At 34.7% G+C, this 24908-nt stretch overlaps 4 protein-coding genes across 4 annotated transcripts; 1 reads left to right on the top strand and 3 right to left on the bottom strand.

The window, feature by feature from the left end:
- Nucleotides 1-163: 163 nt before the first annotated feature.
- Nucleotides 164-3405, bottom strand: LOC108201686 (cellulose synthase-like protein D4). Its single transcript, XM_064084806.1, has 4 exons — nucleotides 3308-3405; nucleotides 3135-3216; nucleotides 1261-2939; nucleotides 164-1130 (listed from the first exon to the last, which is right to left on the bottom strand). The coding sequence occupies exons 1-4, from the start codon at nucleotides 3403-3405 to the stop codon at nucleotides 164-166; spliced, it is 2826 nt and encodes a 941-aa protein (XP_063940876.1).
- A 3087-nt stretch (nucleotides 3406-6492) lies between these two features.
- On the bottom strand, nucleotides 6493-8560 carry LOC108200229 (uncharacterized). Its single transcript, XM_017368297.2, has 2 exons — nucleotides 8427-8560; nucleotides 6493-7332 (listed from the first exon to the last, which is right to left on the bottom strand). The coding sequence occupies exon 2, from the start codon at nucleotides 7328-7330 to the stop codon at nucleotides 6608-6610; it is 723 nt and encodes a 240-aa protein (XP_017223786.1). The 5' UTR covers nucleotides 7331-7332; nucleotides 8427-8560; the 3' UTR covers nucleotides 6493-6607.
- A 6934-nt stretch (nucleotides 8561-15494) lies between these two features.
- Nucleotides 15495-18128, top strand: LOC135149705 (chromatin remodeling protein SHL-like). The gene is made up of 5 exons (XM_064085503.1): nucleotides 15495-15624; nucleotides 17003-17363; nucleotides 17467-17532; nucleotides 17827-17908; nucleotides 18042-18128. The coding sequence occupies exons 1-5, from the start codon at nucleotides 15495-15497 to the stop codon at nucleotides 18126-18128; spliced, it is 726 nt and encodes a 241-aa protein (XP_063941573.1).
- Nucleotides 18129-20149: 2021 nt separating this feature from the next.
- LOC108202059 (chitin elicitor receptor kinase 1-like) lies at nucleotides 20150-24292 on the bottom strand. The gene is made up of 12 exons (XM_064085502.1): nucleotides 23538-24292; nucleotides 23208-23241; nucleotides 23094-23115; nucleotides 22843-23014; nucleotides 22520-22692; nucleotides 22132-22221; nucleotides 21887-21983; nucleotides 21669-21820; nucleotides 21496-21587; nucleotides 21237-21408; nucleotides 20619-20704; nucleotides 20150-20536 (listed from the first exon to the last, which is right to left on the bottom strand). The coding sequence occupies exons 1-12, from the start codon at nucleotides 24169-24171 to the stop codon at nucleotides 20533-20535; spliced, it is 1728 nt and encodes a 575-aa protein (XP_063941572.1). The 5' UTR covers nucleotides 24172-24292; the 3' UTR covers nucleotides 20150-20532.
- Between the last annotated feature and the right edge of the window lie 616 nt (nucleotides 24293-24908).

Here is a 24908-nt window from a genome sequence, read left to right as displayed (position 1 = left end):
CACACGGTTGCATCAATAGTATCTGATTCATAGACAACGAGCTAGACAAGCGTTAATGATTTTATATACGTCAACTAAAATCTAACAGTCTTTTCAACAACTATGCAGAGATTACATCAACAAAATATATAGGCTTAACAGAAATTACAAGGACTTGATTTTCCTATGGGAACTGAAAACCATCACCTCCAGCCGCTTGATTGGATGGACCGGCATCAGGGTTAACAGCAACCCACAGTAAAGACAGTGTGATTGCAATCAAACCGGACCAGACATAGACAATGGTAGGCGTCTTTGCTCTCCTGCCCATCAGGCCTTTGGCGAAAGGGTATAAATGAGCAAGCACCCAGAAACTAAAGAAAGCACCACCTATGAACTTGCTCCATGAAGGGGTAGTACTATAAACGGTTCTAATTAGTGCCACAACAATGCCAATCATGTTCACCATTGCAATGACAATGGGGGGGATCATGAGGGAAGTCCATTTTACTAAATAGAGATCCGCGTAAATGTCATCATCATCTTCTGATGCAGACTTGGCAGTGAGGGTGAATGAGATTTCAATTCCCGCAATGACTTTGAGAAGGCCTTGTACCACCGCGGCCAAGTGAGAACTGGTTCCAGAAATGAGCCAAAATTGCTCGTTTCTCCACCACTGTTCTAGGCCTACTCCAGACCATTTTACTTCTAAGAGGGCAAGGGATATTAAGCATATGGTGACTACTAGGAGATATGATAGGAAAGCAACATTGACATTTTGAACGATGAATTGTCCTGAGAATAGGGAGAGGGCAGGGAGAAAACAGTAGAGGACTAGGAATCCGGAGGTGAATGGATAGATGGCAACATTCAGGTAGGATAGACGTTGAAGAAATTTAAGGCGCTTTGAAGCGAAAAATGCATTGTTTCTAGAGAAGAAGATTTCTACTGAACCTGTAGCCCAACGAAGCACTTGGTGTAGCCTGTCAGTGAGATTTATAGGAGCTGATCCACGGAAGGCATCACGATCTGTGATGCAGTATACTGAACGCCACCCACGATTATGCATGCGGTACCCTGACAGCACATCTTCTGTCACTGATCCATAAATCCATCCCACTCTGTCACCCCATTCGGTCTTGTCTTCGTACCTAATCACAATTAGCATAAGTTAAAGAGTAGAAATGTGACAGGCTACACCTATAGCCATCTAGAATGAATTATGTGCCAGTGATCTAATGAAAGATTTTGTTAATGAAGAATATAATCAATTAAGATTACCAACAAGAGATGACAGAAACCGCTTCAGCAACAGCAGTGGCATCCAGTGGTTGACGCGGTGGCCTTAAAGCGCCTGGGGGACGCCCATACTTTACTGCAGGATGATCAGCAATAGGCCGAGCATGAAACTCTGCTACTGGAAGAGAATCAACAAGCATTGTAGAGTTTCCAAAACGCTTGGGTAATAGGTTTGGATCAAGATCAGGGTCGAAATCCATAGGATTTAGTGGTTGTGTCTCCGGTGATGTTGCATCTGTCTCTTTATGGAGTAACTTGTCAGGATCTGGAGGATCAAAACCATACAAAGCAAATCTCCTAAACATTGTTCCTGTTCCGACATATACTGGCCCTTGGACGCCATCAAGTGCACGCATATTGCCATCAAAGAACACAGTATTATGATTAGCATACCTATCTGAAGGATCAATCCCTTCAAACCTCTGTGGAAACTGAATGTAACAGATATTCTCCCCGCCCCTGTCCATCATGAAACACATACCTTCACGAACAGCTTTGCAGTTGTAAACGTAATGATCACAGTCAAGATTGAGCATAAAGGGTCCGTTTGAAAGTATTGCTGACGCCCTCACTAGGCAATTCATTGCTCCAGCTTTCTTGTTATGGTCATATCCAGGTCGTTTCTCACGAGACACGTACACAAACATTGGAAGTCTTGTGTCAACATCCGAGAAGTCAATGAGATTGTCATCAGACTCCCCCAATAAAATGTCACTACTAGGAGGCTTTAACATAACCTGTAGGATCCCTGCATGATCTCCTTTGGCATGATCAGCTGAAGGGGAAGTCCATGTTCCTGGCCAGTGTGTCCCATCTGCCATCCAGGTTGCTTTTTTTACCTTAATGGGCTCTAATGGATCTCCACCACTTTCCCTCTTCTGCTTAATCATTTTCATCTCCTCCCTCGCGTTAAATGCCTCTGATCTTCTCCTGATGGAATCAGGAAGCCCATTAATCCTTACCTTAAACTCGTCGTACTCCCTTTTCACTCTTCGCCTATCTTTAACAAAGTCTGATCTCTTCTTGTTTTTAGTAGGGTCCCCCTTTAAGCTAAAATATGAGTCTGGATTACGAGGTTCAATTTCATGTTTCTTACAAAATGGCACCCACAAGTCAGCAAAGCTACATGCCTCAGCCATTGCCTCAAAAGTAAGGAGAGCACCTCCATCATCCGAGACATAACAAGCAATCTTCTCCACTGGATAGTCTACAGCTAGAATAGATAAAATTGTATTGGCTGTCGTAAGTGGAGGCTCCTTTTCAGGATCTGCCGTGGATACAAAGAAATCAACTCCAGGGAGGTCAGAGCGTCCAGTTGGATTAGAAGGCGATGGCCTGTCAAATTTCTCATATAGAAGATCAAGATCAATGGAGCGGTTAATTGGTCTGAGTTTTGGAACTTGATCCAGAATCCATGAGAAAAAGAACCATAACTCGCAAACAACTGACATGAACCAAAGCCATATAGCATCCTCATTCGGATGCTGTAATCTCCATATCAAGAAAAAGATCATGATTATAAACCGAACAGCAATCAATAACCTATAAGGACTAATTATGCTATTTGGGATAGGTATTTCTCGGCTAAGAGGCCTCCAAGGTTTGTCAGAAGTTTCCACCATGCCCCCTTCAAATCCTTCATTACCATCATTACCAGATGCCTCATCAGGAGGCCAATAGGCATTACCATAGCCATATGTTCCTTGCGTTTCAAATAACCATTTGTTGTGATCAAATTCTCCAGTTTGGTCCCTTTTCATCATCGACATATTCTTACCATCTCTTTTTTTGCCATCTGGTGCTGGAAGGAATAGTCCTCCACTTGAATACTCTGCTTCCTCTTCATAATCCTCTGCAGTTTTGTACGGTTCCTTGCAGCCCGGACACAGACCTGTTTCTTTCTGTGCATCTAAGAAACAATCTCTACATATCTTGAATCTAAGAACAGGAAACACAACTTTATTAGTCATGAGGTTAAATTTAGTGCCTTAAAATTTATAGCAAACGTAAGCTGATCCATTGTACATACCTACATTCGCAAGGCGTTATGTCTCTTCCCCTCTCGTCTTTCATAATTTTCCCATCACAAGCTGGCATGGAGCATGCTGAACCCCTGGATCCAGCCATCTGAGGATGGTTCACATCCGAGTCAATCACTTTATCCATGAGATGAGCTCGTGTCACACTATTAAACCCTCCGGTGAAAAGTGAATTAGACACGTACTGTTCTTCAGCCTTCGTAGCCACATTTGAATCCATAGGCTGATTGTCTGGTGTAGGAGGAATGTGTACAGTATAATTCATGTAATCATTGTTTAATTCTCCAGACATATCCATATCTTCTCTTGACAGACTAACATAACGACCACTCGAAGTCCTTCGAGCAAATTTAACACGAGAGCCAGAATCACCACCAGGGTTCGGCATTCTTTAGATGGTTACTCTGATATTACCAGATCAATTCATCTGCAGCAACTTTTATCTAACTTCTTTACAATTACTAGTTAAAATAACCATGCATGCATGTTTCTGTTGATTTTCGATACTATTAGATGAGCAGGCTAGCAAAAAGAATGAATGAACAAAATGAAACAAGATATAATTGTAGTTTTTTCAGATGAAGAAGCGAAAAAAATGGAAATGACAAAATGTGAAAGGAAATCCTGCATAAAAGGGACAAATGAATGAGTGGAGAAATGGATAAAGACCAGGTCTTCCTTATTATTAGCACACACAACTCACAAAAGTTCAGAAGTAAAATCACTTTCATTCTATTTCCAGTTAGCATTGTTCTTGACATGCTATCTGGTGCATATACATCCGTCCATTATGGCTTCGATGGCGTAGTCAGAAAATAGTCGATGTCGCGTTAAATTGATGCAATCGGAATTATCTGACATAGCGTTTTTTATAAAAAGCGGTGATCAATCCGTGTTCCGTGGCTCGTCGAACTGATTAAATCTCCAATTATTCAATTAATCATCTGATTAATCTTCAATCAATCCAATTAATTTCCGACTAATTTACGTTCCATGTCTTCACCGGTTAAGTCCAATTCCTACTTTTTACAACACTGATTATACGTCGTTTTCCTCAGACAACCATGTCTGGAAGAATTAGACATTTATGTATGGTGACATGTTTAATCAGCACCCTAGCTATCCTCCGGTTTAACTTCTCCGGTGCCATTAGTATAGCTCCAGCTTTCATGCCGGATAACATGTTTTGCAGACTACACAAGTTGATTGTTTTCCATTAGAAGGAAACTAAAACTACGAAAATCAAGGCAATCTGATACTGAAATGGAAAGAATCAAATTTTCCTAATACAACCAGCACCTGCACCTCCAAAAAGAAAGGAGAAATCTACAAGACGAGAACTGCACATGCAAAAAACTTTAATAAGCACTCAAAAGAACAATGCTGGTTAGCAGCATCGATATGAAACTAAGGGTTTAGGGTTAGATATCTAAACAATGATGTTCCAGAACAGCGGGTAAGGCCAAAGATCTAAATTTTCTTGGCGTAGTACAGTAAAACTAAAAACATTGTTTCGATTGTCATCAAGCAGCTTCCAGTGAATGGGAAACCATGAGGTTCTTCTAAATAGCAAGCTTGGGACTTGAAATAAGCTTACAGCTAGACTTTTACCTTACAGCCTTCATTTGTATTACTGTTGTGCATGAACTGCTTCAAATTTACCTTTTTGCAAAATAAAAATAAAACTCAGAGGCGGCGCCAACTATCCAAGGTAAAGCAATACTTATATAGTAGGATATGTAGCTTAACTAATCCAAAATGAAAAACTTTGGTCCCAACAAGTTAACAAGGTGATTCAACAAATATAAAAAGCATATTCCTAGTACAGTCATATAGAAGTATGGAGGCCAGAATTCGAAAGATTTCTGAATCACCGGGTATGTATGCATCCAGTGGTTCAGACCAATGTTCTGAACAGCTTTGAGAATCATTTAAACGTTCATATTGGCCATTTACCAGAAGAAATACATCTATAGAGACGCAAAGCAACTATTTACTGGCAGGCATTCGGGGCATATGTAAAATATAGGAGATTACCACTCAGATGTTAATATAAACATATGTAGAGTTAATTACTGCAAAATACGAGAAGAGAAGATATTCTAATATAACTTAAAATTCAAAATCGCACTTGCAGTTTCCATAATTCACATGTTTCAGAGTAGCACTCATCAGCTGTTCAGAGTTCAAACTAGCTCAGTTACAATCTCACTAGTAAGCTTGGTATAAGAGCTCATTAATTATCAAAGAGCACAGAACATGGTCCTAAAAGCCCGGTCTGATTTTTATAGTAAAAAACAGTTATTTCTTCTGAGCAGAAAAGTAGCTAACTATGATGGCAAGGGTGTGAAACTGGTGTAACTTGTCAGCATATCAGTGTATCTATACTACTACATGATCAAACAGAAAAAACAGAAGTAGCTGAGAAAGCGTAACAAGCACCAGAAGTTAAACTTAAAGGAACATGTATGATGACTGAACACTTTTGACATGAAGAGCAATACATTTGTAATACGCCTACAAAATATAGGAGTCAATGCCAAACATGAAGCAATGAATATATAAAAAAAACCATCCCCTGACATATAGGAATCTGAAGCCATTTTCAAAATAAGACCGCATTAGGAGAAAAGGTAATTGGAATGACCATGAAATGATGTTTACCTCGTAAACAGAGTAAAATATTGCAAGCTGTGCAATTTAGTGACATTATAGGAACACAGTATTTAGAAATTACACATCAGTTATGCATGCACGCACAAAATGGGATAGATTTAAGCCTTCAGTATTATAAATTTTCTTGTCTGTCTCAAAATTTTCAACTTCTTCAACAATATATAGTTTCTTATCACCAAACTTCGCAGAAAAAAAAGGGAGGGGGAGTATCATTGATTGGAACTAATTGATCTGATCGCCAGACATATCTACTAAAGCTATGGATAACATGCATGCCGTGCAAAGTTTGTTTCGTCACAAGTTGTAGAAGCTCAGGGAAAGAGAGTTTCCAGAATTCTTGATGCAATTTTCTTAAGTCAAACTTGCAAATTGTTATTACTACTACTTACTAAAGGGTTTAAAATCAAATATCAACCTTTTTATGTTTGCCGAGTAAATATCAAACTTCTTATAGAGCCGCACCACAAGATTTGAAATACTAAACTATTAACACATTCAAGAATAAAATTTATATTCCAATTGAAAACTTTGATACATATATAAGTAGTAGTGCATTTTGCAGGTAAGTTAAAGTCGTAATAACTTAATTGGATAAACAACCATACATGCATCTATCAGAAGTCTAACCATTTTGTATAGTAGACACAGTTGGTTGGGGAGATTACTCCATCAGGTGTGCATAACCTAATTTGTGGACAAACACCACACGGGATTGAAACCATCACGCCAGTTCTTGAAGCTTCTCCAGTTCCTCCACCTATCACATATCTATAACAAACTTCTCCAACAGGAATAGAATGATACTCTGCCAAGCCAGTGCTTTTCACCTCCAAAATCTCGTTGTCCAGAACCAATGACCTCAAAATCTCTGCAATCATCTCCCTGCTAACATCTCCCTTGTAAAACTTGGCCTTGGCGAAAAAACTATGCACTCCTTCTGCAGTAGCAACCTTCAACTTCTTTTGTAATATCTGCAAGCATGTTCCTCTAAAAAAGTTGATTAAATCTTGGTCAAGCTTCCCATTGGCATACCAAGACCCTCCTGTAAGTTCCGTTGATGGTTCATACTCTACACCCATATAATGCTTCCCATAAGTACTTCTAACATTCGGAACCTCTTTAATCAGTTGACTAGCAATGAGTGCCTTGATCGTTTTATTCAACTGACTAGTCGGTAGATTGCTAACTCGTTTTAATTCTCCACTTGAGATTCCACGAGTCTCTTTACCTCTAACAATATTTAGTACATTACGATCAGCATCTCCTAGAGACTGAGTGAATAAATTTTGCCGGCCTCTTCTCCTCTCAAGAGCCAGAGTATCTTGCATCCTGCTCATCCCTATCAAAATAAAGCCAATATATAATTCTATCGATACCAAAACATTAATCCATAAAAAAAAAGAGTGACATGCACAAAGTTAATATAACTAATTCCTGCATATGAATCAAACACCAGGAAGCATGAGTGCGGGTGCGGGCCTGTGAGTGCTCGGTACGGAGATATGGAAATTTAGAGAATTTAAAAATACGGGGATTCGGTTTTAGGGGATTGGGGAAATATATTAATATTTTAAAAATATATATTATGCATGTATTTCAAGAGTTAGGGTTATATTTAAATCAAATAATCAAATAAATAAATTTAGAGGGGTGTATTGGATTGAGATTTTAAAGCATTTTTTTGCGTTCATGAAATCCGAGGGTATTCGATTGGGATTGTTTGAAATCCATTAAAATCTTGAGGTATTCAATTGGGATTTTAAATTATGCTACAAAATCTGGTGGTATTCAATTGGGATTTTTTTAATAAAAAAATCTGATGGTATTAAATTGGGATTGTTTCAAATCCATTAAAATCTGATGGTATTCAAATGCTGATGGATTTTTTTGGATTTCATAAAATGATGGATTTTGTGGCATTCTTCAGTGTATTTTAAGTTTTTTGAAATCCTGCCAAAATCAATGGGATTTTGAAGCATTGTGCTTAAATCCTATCAACTCTGCGACATTTTATCAATAATCCGCACAAAATCAAAATCACATACAATCTATTAAAATCCACAGACTAAAAACAATCCATTAAAATCCCAATCGAATACACCCCGTTAATATCCTTAACAATATACAATATAATTATTTAATAACACAATCATCACAGTAGTTAAGTTATACAGTATTCAACTAATCATTAACAAGAATCTCCAAGCACCCAAGAATCGAACGCGTGGTGTGGCTAGTGAGCGAAAAATCTCTGTTTTTTTACAAACAGGTAAAAGACACCCTAATATAAGTTTAGACTATGATCATATCAAAAAAGCAAAAGTTACCCTAACGAGTGCAAACAGTATAAGTATTTGGTTGAGTCAAGTCATCAAACAATATAAAAACATAATAACAATGAAACTTAAAGAGATGAAAAGAGAGAGATCTAACTGGTACGTGGAGGTTCTGATATGGGAATGGGGGTGGGTGTGTACGAGAAAGCTGTCTTTGCTTGGTGGACTTCGGGCTCTGTCTTGTACGTGTTTGGATGTTGGCAGTCAATTTTTTTCCTTAATACAGGGAGTAACAATTTTTATAAACCAATTTTAATTTTAATAGGGTTTTACGAGATCTGTCAAAATCTAACCGGAACGGTAAAATTAAACTGAGATGGAATAAATCAAAACAAAATTCGATTTGTTTTGATTTTAAAAATAATTTCGTGATAGACCGAATTGTCCTAATAACATATAATATGAATTATATATTTATATGTATGTTATGATTATAATATCTAATTTTATAAATTTGAATATATTTGTCTTTGATAGAGTAGTGGTGATTTAATAATATTGTTTTAGATTCAAATTGAGATGAGAATTAATTACTTTGCACATGATAAACTAAAATTTTAGAAGTCGTTTGGTTGACATGTAAATATTTAAGAAGTTAAAATTTTCAGAAAATACTTAAAATTGAAATTGTTTGTTTGAATAAAAAAAAAAGAGTAAATTTCAGGGGTGTGGCTACATTTTACACCGATTCGCGAAAATGTGGCTGAATTTTGAAATTCGCAGAAATGTGGTTGAAGTTCGACTTAGCGTTTCAAAATTTTGGCTGCCGTTAAATAGAGCCTAACGGGAGTAACGGAAGAGAGGGTATAATTGGAATTTTTTTTAAAAAAATTCAAAACTTCTTTTTCTGTAAAACAAAACTCTAACTTTCACATATTTCTCTCTCCTTCATTTCATAATCACACGCATAAGAGCTCTCACACACAGACTTCAGCTCATATTCATCATAAATTTCAACTATTATACCTGAAAGAAACTCCCCGCTCTGTCTCTTTTGTGGCGTCTGTTGCGATAAAAAAATCACCAAGAACAGAGAGGTGAGATGGGTATATTTTGTGGACTAATTGGGTATAAAAGGGTCGGTGGAAAGAGGAGTTCTTAATGTATGATTTGTATTGTGGAGACATTGGGTGAATGGTGTGTGTAGGCGGCGAAGTCGCCGCCGATGGTGGTGATGAGACAAGAAAGATGAGGGAGTAGGAAGGGGTAGCAAGTTGGGGGAAGACTGGGGGAGATCTCGTGTGTACATATCTGGGCAGAGAGTTCCATTCCGGCAGCGAGTTCCATTCCGGCAGCCGACAGCGAGAAAGAGAGAAGTAGGCTGGGAAAGGGAAGAGAATTCCTAATTTGGCTTATTTTGTGTTTTTACGTAACTACCCATTTCAATTTTTGTTTTTTAAATGAGTTAACGGCAGAAATCTAACGGACTTAACGGCAGCCAAGATTTTGAAAGGCGGAGTTGAACTTCAGCCACATTTTTGCGAATTTTAAAATTCAGCCACATATTCGTGAATCGGTGTAAAATGTAGCCACACCCCTGAAATTTACTCAAAAAAAAAGGAAGTTCAACTTTCACGAGGGTGATCAATACCCACTAAACATGATAAGTTACGTACTCACCTCCCTCTTGGTTACTTCCCATAAGAATTTAAAAAACTATATACCAACCAAATACAAATATCAACTTCCTGTTTATTATAATTTTTATACTAAACTGAAATTATATTAATGGAAAGAATTTTTCATCTTCAACCAAACGAGCACTTAGCTGAAGAGAAAGTTCTTAACAAATTCGTATAATTCATGTTTCATGTTATATTTTATTTTAACGAAGAATCTTTTCATGTTGAAAACCCTGTCAAATAAGTTGGGATTATTCTGTAATTTTAGACGGTACTCAATTGCATTTTATGATGATAATAAAAGGATAAAGAGGGATTTATGATAGTAAACTAGAATAATTCGAAGTTCGAACTGAGCGATGGCAATGAAATGAAGAAGAATAAAGTAGTTGTTTTGGTCCCTTACCCAACCACTTGTGTATAAAATATATAGTTAAACTTTTATTAAAGTATAATTAGGCTAAAATTCTGTGGAGACCATATTTTGTTGGAGTATTGGAGTCCTAAATCTTGACCCTCCAATATATTATAATTTGATGGCTGAAATTTTTCAATTTTATAATTAAAACTTAATTATTCCTTGCATTATTTCTTCGCCAATGTTCAGCCCAATCAAATATCCTTTGTTCTCTGCACTAATATTATCCATAACATCTTGCAATCGACTAGATTCAACTTGGATCAATATTGTCCTGTGCATTGTGATTATATTTAGTAATTTAAAATGTCTTCAACTTGATATGGTTTAATATGTATTCTTTTTATCCTGTTCTTACATCTACAATTGGTATACCCACGTGAACATCGATCATCGTTGTTTATCAGCCAAACCGTAAATTGTTCTGCACCCGTGGTCTATAAGTCTTGCAATTGTTCTTCACCACTAATAATTGTTCCTCATAATTGTTCCTCACCGCTGCTCACTGTTGTTCATCTTCAGAGATCCTTTTTTTGATTTAGGGGAGATATTTTAGGAAACCTTTGACTTGTAAATGTCAAATTAATGCAGTATAATAAGGGATTGTGATTCTTTATCAATACTGTTTATCTTTAAATTAAATATTATATCCACTTGTCCAGCGTATCTACCGTTCACTAGTATTTTAATCTAAGGGTGTTGGATAAGGTCTCCAAGTACTCCAAAATTATTGGTCTCCATAGAGCCTAACTCATAGATTTAATTACCGAAAAAATTATTAAACTATTGTGATTTTTTCATTATAACCAAAAATCTAATTTTGTTGCAGAAAAATGCAACTAACTAATAGAAAACGTATTTGAGAGAACCCAGTTTAAAAATATTTCTAACCATGGTTAAATGGATGTCCTACGCAACATTACTAAAATATCATTCTTTTATAATTTTATTGTAAATATTTACATAATCCATTGTACACACCAAACAATCAGTTTTTTTTTTACGTAGGAACCCGTGGCCGCTACCCTTCGGGTATGCACGGGTAAACCCACGAGCTCACGTAATAGCCTGCAAACTACGTGAACCACTTTAGCGACATGCTCTGGTCCAGGAGGCATAATCAAAAATTGTGCTCCCATCGGAAGTCGAAACTGTGACCAAGAAGATACAAGTTTCCCGCTGAAGCAATCCTTGCGGGCAGTTTTTATTTGAATTATCAGGATTCGTCATAATATAAATTTAAATTATTATAGGATAAATAATTAATTTAATTTAGTTTACATTTTATTTTGATTAGTAAGAATTTAATCTTATTTTAAAAATTACATATATATATATATATATATTAATATTGTTGAAGAGTTATATTTATTATCGAAAATTATTGCATATAAATTGTTTGTTTTTTTAGATGAATATTAGTTCAATAAAGTTTTATTGTCCAAACAAATTACTAACAAAATGCATAAAGAATAATTATAATATTTATAAAAATCATCTAAAAACCACTCAGAAATCTCAAAATACCAATATATATTATATATGCTTGTGTAGGTTGTATCCGAACAAAACACAATTATTATATCCATGTTGCAGTGATATATCGACAAAATTAGTAACAATGATCAAAAGAGCGATCAAGAGTTCGAATAAATTTATAAATTCGATACAAATATCATAAATCACTTGAAAAATTATCGATACAATCATACACATGTAGCCAATAGGTTATAGGTGTTTCATAAAAATCATGCTAACATTGTCCTTCAAACATAAATTATGATTCGCTCTATATTTGTGTAAAATATGAATTAGGATTTTGACATTTTAATTCGATAGTAAAAAATTAATAAAATTTATATACTAATTAATTTATAACTCGACAATACATCTCAATTTTAAATTAACTATGGTTATGGATTAGTGAGATTGGGTTTTTTAAATATAATTTTTTGAAGTTACTTGCATTATCCGGCAATAAATATACTATTATGGTTAAATTGAAAAAAAACATGATACTTGTATAGTTTTTTTAGTAATTAAGTCTTGATATTAATATGTATGTATGTTGATTCGGATCCGAAAATTCATATCCGTATCCGGATATAGTATCTAGATACGAATACTATCCGGATCTGAATCTGATTTTAAATAGATTTTTATTTTTATATTAAAATATTTTGAAAATTAAAAAAATAGCAAAGATCAAAAAATGATTTTAAAAATTAAAGTTAATAAAGATGATTTATATCTATTCAAAAATTAATTTTTACTTATATTTCGATATAAATTTGTTATCTTTATAATATTTAACTCAAAAAATATTTTGATATATGTCTATAATATCTTACAATTATATAAAATTTATATAAATATTTTATTTTATGAATTTATATATAAATACACACATTATAATAAACACACTATAATAAACACATATATTATTTAAATATCATATATATTTCATTTCGGATTCGAATATTATCGAATACGGGAATATGCCTATATCCGTATCCAGAATCTTAATCAATCGAGTAATATTAATTAATTAATATGCATGTCAGATTCGGATGTGGTTAATATCTGGTAGGTGGCTGAATAAGTCCAAAAAATTCAAATAGATCACTCAACTCAAACTAATCATCAACGGCTTTCGAATTGAACAGAATGCTTAAATTAAGGTGATCTATTTGAGTTTTTTGGACGTAGTCCGTTAAATTTGCAATGAGTGATCTGCTTCAGTTTTTTGGACACAGTTTGTCACATAGTTGATATTTAACCCTATAAAAATTCATATAAACATTTGCGGTGCAACATGTCTTCCTTACAAAATTATTAATGTTTATGTAAAACAGTCGCCAAACCTTATATGTAGCGATTAGATCGTTTTTTTTTTGTCATTCATCCATGTCCAAACTATTCAAAAAAGTTATTTCTATAACCATTAATACTGTAATCAAAGAATATGTGTAGTGGATACACATCAAAAGAAACAAAACTACCACAATATTATCAATATACTAACATGCAAATACATGTCCATAGTCATATATTTTACAAAGATTAGAAGAAAATCATTATAAGAACTGACTGCAGCAGTGTGATTAGTGTCCGTCTGGACATCTCTTTTCGGACATAATTGAGGACACACTGACCAGTGATTTGTAGGTGATATTACTATATATCACCCTCAGTGCCATATGCAAGTCATTGTATCACCCCTTGTTCCATATCAAGACCCGATAAACATTACTATGAAGTACTTTTGCCAATAAAAAAAGAATAATCAAGAGGTTAAATCCAATACGACACATCAAATTAGTTACTCGGGAATATCAGGATATTCCATCTGAAATTTCTCAAGTAACTGATGTAATGTGCTTTCTTGTCTGAACCTCTTCATTTCTCTTTGAAGATTGGTTACGGTACTTACAATAGTGTTATTGGGCTCTTGATCTGGAACAAAGGATGATATACAATGATATTTACCCATGCATGAAATCTACCTATCCTGTCCATCTTCTTTGGATTTTGTAAGATATAATCCGCTCCGGAGAAATTGTATGGTAAAGAGCACCATAAGTCCATAACACGCATACATATGATTATATACAAGGGCATATAAAGAATCTAGTGAATTGGGAGGAAGTGTTTGGGGTTGTCTAGAGCTCATGTGATTTTTGATATATATAGTACTAGCACATACTCAAAATGATGTCATATAAGAAGAGTCGAGTGAATCGGTCGCTAAAGAAGTGTCTAGAATTCTGGGGAAAAGGAAGTGTCTAGAGCTTTTGAGATTTTTGATATAAATATTAAATACAGTACTAGCACATATAAAAAATGATGTCATCACATGAGAGGAGTTGAGTGAATCGGCCTCATAAAAGTATCTAGAATTTTATGGAGAAAGAAGCTTCTGGAGCTCTTGAGATTTTCGATATAAATACATACACAAAATGATGTCACATAAGAAGAGAGTTGAGTGAATCGGTCCCTAAAGAAGTGTCTAGAAATCTCCAGTTTTGCATATAAAAACAATGATGCACACACATAACAATATCACATAGGTAAGGACTAAAACCTCTAGCAAAATGCAATTTTTTTTATAAGGAAATGAAAGAGCAATGCGAAAAGAACGTGCTAGAGACATTAAACGAGAATCCAAATTTTAAATGTCCAAAAGAGGTATAAGTATGTAAATTATGAAACATTTTTGCTAAAAATTAAATACAATAAAGAATATGTTCATTATGAAACATTTTTGATAAAAAATAAATTTTGCTCAATTTGTGTACTTTTGTCAATTCAAACTAACCACATGAGTTAAAAGTGAATGAAAAGATGAATAAAATTTTCTTTTACAGATTCTTGGACACTTCATATTGCTCCCACAAACACAGATGCATCTGCATCTCGTGTAGACGCACACAGACATTTCCATAGCCATTGGGAACCTTTATCTCCTGTAGATGCACACCGACAAATATTCCTAGATCTTATCGCCTCATAGATATTGTCGCCTCATAGATCTTATCGCCCCATAGATATTATCGCCTCATGAGTACAAGACTATATAATTTTAGTCTCTTCAACAATTAGCATTAGAAATGTTTGATTCTTTTGCTTGTCATGACCTTTGGATAAACTTGTTGGTGGGGGGAACTAATTATAATCATTGTTTAGCACTTGTGACTATCAATGATACAGTCTTAGAATGAGGATAAGCTTGCATACAGTGTTACGGCCCTAATATTTCCTCTTTCTCTCACGATCCAGTAGTCTCACTCCGGTGTATTTAAGGTAAAGTGGTGCGTGTCCATGTATAATCGAGTAATTAGATTGAACTAATAATATGCATATACACTGGTATCATAACACCCCCCACCCCCCAATTATATCCTCTTTCTCCCAAGATTCTGTTTTCTCCGTTGTAGATATCTAAAGGTAAAGTGGTGTGTGTCCATGTATAATCGGGTAATTAGTTTGAACTAATAATTAGTAAGTACTCGTATGTTTCCTGCAATTGATTCCAATTTTAGTTTTCGAATTTATACAGAGTTTTCGTTTTTGATTTCTAATTGCAACAGATCTGGCTAAACTTTACTTTTGATATTTCACAGTTATGAGCAGCACAAGAAAAGATGTACAAGGTGTGAGGGATCCCAAGGGTAAGAAAAGAATCTCGTCACATGACTCCATCAACTCCCTTGCACCATCGAAGCTACGCAAACATAATAGTCCTCATTATAATGGTAATAACTCTATGTATTTATGTAGTTTTAATTATGATGTTATTATTTGTGTTGCTCATGTTATGATATAATAAATGTATAAAACTCAGGAGGCGGAGGGAGTATTAAATAAACGATGCCTGGGAGGCATCATTTGTTTAATACTCTCACCGTCCCTCTCAGTTGTATACATTGGTGGACGCGGCACGTACTTTAATGCTTCTATAAGACTATAACTTATAGCTCTATAACTTATTTTTAAAATTTTGAATAAAAATTTAATATTTAATTTTTATCCGGAAGAAGTAAATCTTAAAAAGAAATTATAAAAAATATACTTTACACGAGTACTAAAGTATTTATAGAATTGAATGTGACAGAGGGAGTAACATTTACTTAATGGATGTAGTTCATTGTTTATTTTCCATCAATTTCGTTTCTCCCTCATTGGTATTATCATCTATTTATTTCATAAGTTCTACCATATAACAGTCATCTAATTGATGGTCATTTGAGGGATTGATTGTGGTTAAACTCAATTTTTCGTTAACTTTGTCTAATGTAAGTTTACTAGCTTTTATATTGTGTCTGTTCTAGTACTAGTCACCAAATATGGTCTTACCTATATAAATATTGGATTATCATCATCCCATCTCTAAAACAATGAAATCACACAAATAATAAATATCTCTACAACTTAGAGTTTAGAAATCCTTTGAATCCCTGCTCAATCTCTTACTAGAAGCTATCTACATTTCTCCATAAAAAATACACAATATCTCTCTATAAAGCCTAATAAATATGTTATATCTTTTAAAAAACTTAATAATTGTGTTATATATTATTATGAGCTTTTTATATAAAGTCATTAGGATAGGAGGTAGTAAAGAGAACTAAAATAGAATAAAACTCTATATAACGCCCACCATCCTTCCACACTCATTCTCAAGGTCATTATTTCTTATGAAGTGTTCCCTCAAGGAGATTGATTTTGAGGCTCAACCCTTGATGCTCACTTGTATGCTTGTCTGTCAGCGGATGTCCATTTACAAATTTTCTTCTCAACATATCTCTTTGCTATTTAGACAGATATGTTCTTCTATTTCATCTTTGTTCTTTCCACCTTCCTCGTCTCACCGTATGGTACATGAATAAATCATTACAATTTACAATATTTTGATTAAACATGATATGAACTATACACTTTTTAAACTTTAGATTTCTTTTAAAACAATCTTAATGGACTACATTAATATAAGTTCATCAAAAAGCATTACAAAAAAAACACATGACCCCTTAGTGAGTTACCACACATAGATGTTTAGGAGATGACAATCACACTTTCTTTTTTGTATGAGTTGTTGAATATGGTGTTGTCTATACTTTTGATGTTCTGTAGATGGAGATTGTGTGCTTATGAAGGCCCCTAATCCGGATGATCCACCATATGTTGCTCAGATTGTAGAATCTAAGGCTAAAAAAGTGAAAATAAGATGGTACTACAGACCCCAAGACACTGAACTGTGGAAGAAAGACTATGACACTGACATGTGGAAGAAAGACTGTCACGGGAAAAAAGAATTGTTTCTATCTAACCACTTTGATTCTCAAAGTCTAGATTGTATCCTAGGAAAGTGTACCGTGCACACTTTCCAAGAATATATGGAGCTTGAAGGTCGGCGTTCTGATTCTGACTACTACACTCGATTTGAGTATGATATTTATAAGGAAAAATTGATTGATGTCAAAGATGCTGATTGGTAAGCGATATGCGACTCCTATAGTTACTTGTTATTTGTGTTTAGTTACAAAATTACTCCTTTCAAAGTGTCTAATTTGCATATTCTTAAATCTTAATTGCAGGCTGTGCATTTGCGGGAATCCTTACAATCCGGATCTGTATGTCCATTGTCACATATGCGAATCAAGGTATGGTATCCATTAAATTGCTCTTTTATGTATCAATGATGTGCTTTATTTTCATTTCCAGTATTTCAGAAAAAGAAATCTTGAGGTGCATACATGCAACTCTTTTATTTACTGATGTTGAATGTTGAATAGATTCTATATTTTCATAAGAAGTGTGGTAAGGCATTTTTATACTATAAGCTGATTTCCTCACTAAGAACTATTATCTCCTTAAACGTGCATGCGCGCCTTGTGATTTCAATTTTCATAGAAGTTTTCGTGTTGCGTTGATTGTGCTTTTAATGTTCCTTGTAGGTTCCATCCATCTTGTACCAACACTGATGCAAAGAGTTCATGCATTATTTTTTGTGATAACTGCAAGAACTCTCCTAGCCAGGTTAGACTTGTTGGACTTAGCGCTTTTATACATCTTGTTCTATCTTTTTTATTTGATATTTCCCACTCTTTTTTGTTATGTTTATTTACAATACATATAATAAACTCAATTTTTGATATTTTATAATACTTAGGAGCAAGCTGCGGACAAGCGCTTTGAAAGGTATCTCAAGTTCCCGAGGATGCACAAAGATATTAAAAAGGAGAAGGCCTTTAAATAGTTATAGATTAAGGAGTATTTCAAATTTTAGTTTGTCTTGTGGAGAATTGTTGGTTTGTTGTTCCACCCCTTTTCTTTATTGTGACATAATAGGTTTCTTCTATTATTTTAAAATTTAAATTTTATAATTTTTCACCTAGCAATCATATTATTTTAATTATTTATAATTTGTTTTACATGTATATGGTTTGGATTTTGGCAAATATAGTTACTTGATTAAATGCATGTTTGAAAATTAAATTCAAATATCACCCAATCTCACATTGCTTTTACGTACCAAATTAGGTTGGGGTTTGGTGGGTATGGTTACATATATATATATTGGCCATAGACAAATACCATATAGATTTGTGAAATATTGTTTTGGAGAAGGTTTTTTTTTTTTTTTTTATAAACGCACTTGCATTAATACTTCTCAAAATCAATCGTAAAAAATGATGAAATCTAGAGCAGTATAGAGCCTGACATAGAATATGCAACTCGTGCTAATTCATGAGCTACGTATTCGCAAACCTAAAGATAAAAGTAACTAACACTTCATCACAGTGTTTAAGAATATCCCTACAATTTTCGACCATTTGCATGAAAGTAGGTGTTTCCCCGACGGCCATTCACTGCATCAACTAGCTAGGAGCTTGGCATCACATTCAAACAGACACTTTCTACTCCTCCATTATTTCGTCCAAGTTAAAGCTTCCTTGAGGCTCATAACTTCTGCTTCTCTCGGCTGAAATCTCGCTCGCACTACAGTACTTCTGGCTAAAAGAAAGTTACCTTCTTTATCCCTAATAACACATCCAACTCATACCTGGTCTGTCCCCTGCACAAAAGCTGCATCTACGTTTATTTTAACCCAGCCTTCAAGTGGCTTACACCACGTTCAAAATCGAACCATAGTGTGTTGTTGTGTGTTATGTACAGAGTTATCTTCCCTTGCTCGCTGCCATTCAGTAAACATACAGCATGCACGTGAATGCACTCCAAAAGGTGAAGTAGCGACATGGTTCCATACCCAATCATTCCGTCTCTTCCAAATACTCCGACAAAGCACATAAATCAACAAAATCTGATCCCTGCTGGCTGTTTGGGACACACACTTCAACACTGTCAAAACCATTTGTTAATAATCACTCCATACATGTGTAGATATAATTGGAATCCTTAACCTTTTTTTTAAAGCATGATCTTTCTAAGCCCCTGAAGGTCTGATTTAGAATAATTTATACTCTGATCAAATTATTTTCACTTCCATTTCACTTAAAAAAATTTAAAATAAAATACGAAATATAACCCTTCAATAAAATTTAGATGAGAATTTTATGGATCCTAGATCAAATATTTTACAACCTTCATATGAAGTATTTAGCTAAGTAATTGAAATACAAGATATGTAATTTATGTTTTTTTGTAATTTTTTTGGTGATGTGTTATTTTATTTTGTAAGTACTAATTTAATATATATATATATATATATATATATATTAAAACTATTTTCTATGGAAGGTACAAGTTATACTCAACAAAAATTTTCTAACACTAATATAGGAAAAATAGGAGATAGTAAGTGGGTGTTTGGAAACACTTATTACTTTAAGTCCTTTCAGGCTCCTTTTAGCGCTTTAAACTGTTTCTATTGTTTAGGTAGTGTTTGGCAAAAGAAGTATAAGTGCTTTTTTCGGAGGTTAGAACATCATGTCCTGCAAAATTCTAACGTGTTGTGAGTGCTGTGATCTTACATTGTGTAACAGGGAGATGAGGGAGTCGCAATTACAAATTAAATAAGACAGGCAAAGCAGAGGATAATTAGGCAACTAATTTACATACCAGATTAAAATTTGTAGTTTTCCAGATGAAGCCTAACATGTAACCACACAATTAGACATGTTAATAGAGATGCATGCATCAAATTGTTCCTAGGCAGACGAGGTGTCCTAACTGTTAGTTAAATTCGCTAATTTTGTTCTAGTGCTTCTCCAGCATGCCTATAAATGCGTGGGTTAAATGGCGTTTTGATCACTCAACTGACCGGAAACTTGCAATTGGGTCATCCAACTGATCAATGACTGTCACTTAGTACTTCAAGTTGAAACTGTCACAAAATACAGAGAAAGGCCTCTGTTTATGACAGTTTAGTATTGTTGTATATACCGAAAGCAGCATCCCCAGCCCGAGATATGCATACTTCTTATAAGCTAATATAAATACATTTAAACAGCAATGGAAACACGACGACTCCAGTCATAAGCTATACTCAAGACATCAGGTAACAAGATCTCGGTTTTTCTCTGATGAACTGGCTTCCAAGTCCTTACTTCCGGATACAAGTGTCATGAGGGCAACCACAACTGACCTCATGCTTAGCCTTAGTACATGATTTCGTAGTGTACAATCTTTAGCAAGCTGGGCTACCTAGAAAACAAGAGGCAGAACAACAATCATCAAGATCACATGATCCCATAATATTGTATCAGCTATAAAGATCATATTTTACCTTACAAACCGAGTAGATTGGATAGTCATCACCAAGCCTCGGAGGAGATCTGTGCTGGGGTCGGGCTGATTCATTACCTCTTCAAACTGTATAAAGTATACTAATAAAGATATAACCTCGGTATAAGAGCATCTACAAGGCTGAAAAGCCTTTAGCTAGATGGGATACTAAATATAAAAAACATTAAAATTTCAGAATATTCATTACTTCTATGATAGAAACTCTTGTCTGTAAATTTAATCAACCTGATAATATTGATTATATGTGCAGAGACCTCAAGAGAAATTCTATATCATCTACTACTATATTAAATTAATATACTATATTTATAATAATAATAACAATTCGCAATAATGATAAATTCCTATTATATATACCATATCATCCATTATCATATTAAAATAATATATCATATTTATAATAATTTAAGATGATACTAATTTCCTATTTTTGAAATATGTTAAATTCCATTATCGTACAAACGAATTTTAGCTGATCATATATTTTTACCAATAAAGCCAACTAATTTAGCCAGCCAGCCAGTTGAAGAGCATATTTTAATGGTTGAAACATAAATCAATGTTTGTAATTCCGAAAATGGATGAAACAACAAATTACCATAGCAACAAGTTCCACCTCTCTCATAGAATCTTCACCGTCATCAAGTCCCAATGCTATCACAGAATCTTCGCCATACTTGACAATGGCTGCTCTAGCGGAAATTAGTTCATAAAGAACAACTCCAAAAGCATATACATCTTTCTTGGTGGAGGTTACTCCACAATAATATCTGCACAAATTCTTAATGTTTATGCGTGAAGGGGGAAGTCTTAAGAAATAACAGATAAATGGTACAAAAAGTGAAAGAGTATCATACTCGGGAGGCATGTACCCAAAAGTACCCAAAAATTGAGTTAGAAAGGAACCAGCCCCAACTTCTTCAAGTTTTGCCAACCCAAATTTGGCAACCTGCAAATTAGACTATATTGTTCAATTTGGCTTACAATGGAACATTGTACTTTGCTTATCTATCACTCTAATAACTTTAACCTTGGCACGTAAATTTATGTCTAGCAAAATGTTAGAGGACTTGATGTCATGATGAACGTAGGCTGGATTAGTGTGCTCATGGAGATATTCTAGTCCTCTCGCTGCATCGAGTGCAATTTGCACCCTGCTAGACCATGATAATGGTGCCTTCCCTGAAAAAACAGGAATATTAGCTGTGTAAAGAGCAATATGACTAATTAAGTGAACGTTATTTGAACCTGGAAAACCACGTAGATGCTGGCGTAAGTTGCCATTCGCCATGAATTCATATACTATAAACAAGGAACCCTCAACAGCATATCCAATTAAGCGCACCTGCATTATAGTAAAAGGACAAAGCCAGTTAGTCTTAGAAATATACTGATCCAATCTAGAACTTACACAGCATAATAGTAGATTTGATTATAATAAAAAATCAGTTCACTTTAAATATATCTAGAATTAGGAAGTTGGTGAATAGTACCAAGTTCAAGTGATGAATATTTGTCAAAACCTTCAGTTCAGCCACAAATACTTTCGAAGCTTGCATATCCATTTTCTTGATTGCAACTTTCTGCATACCATATTACACATATAAACTTTACTAGATAATGTGCAGAAATTGGGTTAAACATCAGATAAATGATCCAAGAGTCCGACCTGGTACTTTAGTTAGCATATTTTAGTTTAGCTTATCATATGAAAGTTTAATATTGTAAGGTGAAATATGTTTTCCTACAAAGAAGACCTTTTTAACTTCAGTAGCCAGTCCTCACGGGTCATGCTATATATTAGTTCTGTTTTGTGGTTAAGTATACATTCTTTTTCCCAGTTCCAGACACAATATTATAAAACTGAAATGCAGCACTAACCTCTCCTCTTAGCTCTGCATAGTAAACAGAACCAGACTCTCCTTCACCAATCTTGTTAGCTAGGCTGAAGTTTCTAGTGGCTTCAGCAAGTTCAGAATATGGGAATTCCAATGATTTGTCAGTTATGATACTCATATGCCTTAAGGAACAGATGCCACTGAAAGCACTAGATCCTGCAGTCTTCTCATAGTAAGCTTTGGGTATCAACATTAAACCATATACATGGTAATCACATTTGTCTATCAAAAACTAAGAAAATAGTAATATACAATATAGAGGAGTTTATATACTTGACACTTGTAATTATCAAAGTTTAGAATTACCGATCTTAGTCTCTACGGGGTGAATGAATGATCTTTTAACAAAGATTCTGCGCTTGTAGACACAATAGTAGAAAAAAGCAGCCAATGCAAGAGTCCCGGTAACACCTGCAATGCATAGGCTTGCAATGGCTTCAACATGTTTTCCTGCCAAAATTTTCAGGAGACTGTAAGATCAAGACAGACACGAAAAACTGGTGGATTCCAGAATTTGCCCTCAAAAGATTTTATATATCATAGTTCATACAGCAGAAGGTAAAGAACCACCTACTCGAGCTGCAAAATCAGAAAAGAAGATTAGGAAAACTATTATATAAAAAAATAATTACTAAGTTTCAAATCTTGAAAAATAACAGGGGCCTAATTACCTTAATTTTAATTGTGGGTAACTCCCAGTTTGATCTGCATTCAGAACACAGAAATTTATCACCAAATTTAGAACACGAACTTACACTAATTCACAGTTTTTTCTGGAAGATATTTGTCAAGTAACCAGATCATCTAAAGAGAAACGATTGCAACAACCACATATACAAGACCAATATCAACAACTATTTTAAATGTAATTAATGGGGTTGGAGGGACTCGGGCCTAAACCGAGCTCTGATACCATGTTATGTAACATACTAACATGTTAGAGAGAGGTCTCAACAGGATCTTATGCTAAAATAAACACTATTAATACAAAAAAGATTCACCTTTGCCGGGAATGAAAACCATGCCACTTCCGCTACTAAAATCCACACCAGGATTATAATCCATCAACAACTTCTCCGAAAGTTCAACCCTTTTAGCCACCAAAGACAAATTCTCACCAGGCCTCAACGGATACGTAATAAACAACCCATAATCCTTGGAAACCTTCTTATTACCACAAGAGCATAGCACCGGAACATCTAAACTTTGATTCTTTTCAATCCGCTGATTAGCATGAAAATCATTGAACTCAACTAACCATTCCACTCTAGTAAGCCTAGAATACACAATATCAGCAATCGTCTTATAAGTATTCCCAGTTTTACTTTTGAAACTAAAGCGATGACCAAGAAACTCAGAATCTGAACCCCTTAAACACCCACATTGAAATGGAACATTCACTCTCTGGCCTTTGTAAATCTTGTCAAAATTATATATCTGTGGATTATAACCCATGATGTTACTATAGTTTGTGTTGAAGGCCTCGGTGAGTAGTGTTAGATTTGCTCCACCCCATAAGTAGTATGAAGCTAAAGCAGTGCATTCACCATGGCACTTCTTGGAATCAACTTCGATGGTGTAAAACAAGGTGACCATGATCAGAAAAGAACAGGAAGGTGACCTGAGTTTCACCATTTTGCATGCAAGATGGGATGGAAGCTTTTGAGTTTTGATTGAGAAGTTGGAAATGTGTTTATCAAGGAAAGGAAGAGAGTACTAATTTGTTAAACGGGGAGGATTCAGTACTCTCATCTCTTTACTTATAAAAAATTAAAATAATTTATTAAAATATATTTTATAAAAATCTTAAAATAGGTATCGAGTCCGTCACCGATGTAAACGACCTGGAGAAGGAAAGGATCATTTTCTTCCTAAGTGGCGGGCGAATGGTAGTGGAAAATGAACCTCCTATGTTCAATAATAACTAAATATTATTATATTAATAAAGCTATTAATATGTTATATAAACTTCCTTGCATATACAACGTGGTCGGATAAAAATATAAAAACATGGCCTCTTCTTTACATTTAATGGAACACGACACAAAGTTTTATTGTCCGAACTTTTTAAATTATGGAGACCAATAATTTTGGAGTACTTGGAGACCTTATCCAACACCCTTAGATTAAAATACTAGTGAACGGTAGATACGCTGGACAAGTGGATATAATATTTAATTTAAAGATAAACAGTATTGATAAAGAGGCTAAAGTTCTGTGGAGACCATATTTTGTTGGAGTATTGGAGTCCTAAATCTTGACCCTCCAATATATTATAATTTGATGGCTGAAATTTTTCAATTTTATAATTAAAACTTAATTATTCCTTGCATTATTTCTTCGCCAATGTTCAGCCCAATCAAATATCCTTT

This window comes from Daucus carota, chromosome 9 (assembly GCF_001625215.2).
Source record: "Daucus carota subsp. sativus chromosome 9, DH1 v3.0, whole genome shotgun sequence".
NCBI classification, from domain to species: Eukaryota; Viridiplantae; Streptophyta; class Magnoliopsida; order Apiales; family Apiaceae; genus Daucus; species Daucus carota.
Note: the sequence above shows the minus strand (reverse complement) of the source record. Positions and strands in the feature narration are given on the sequence as shown.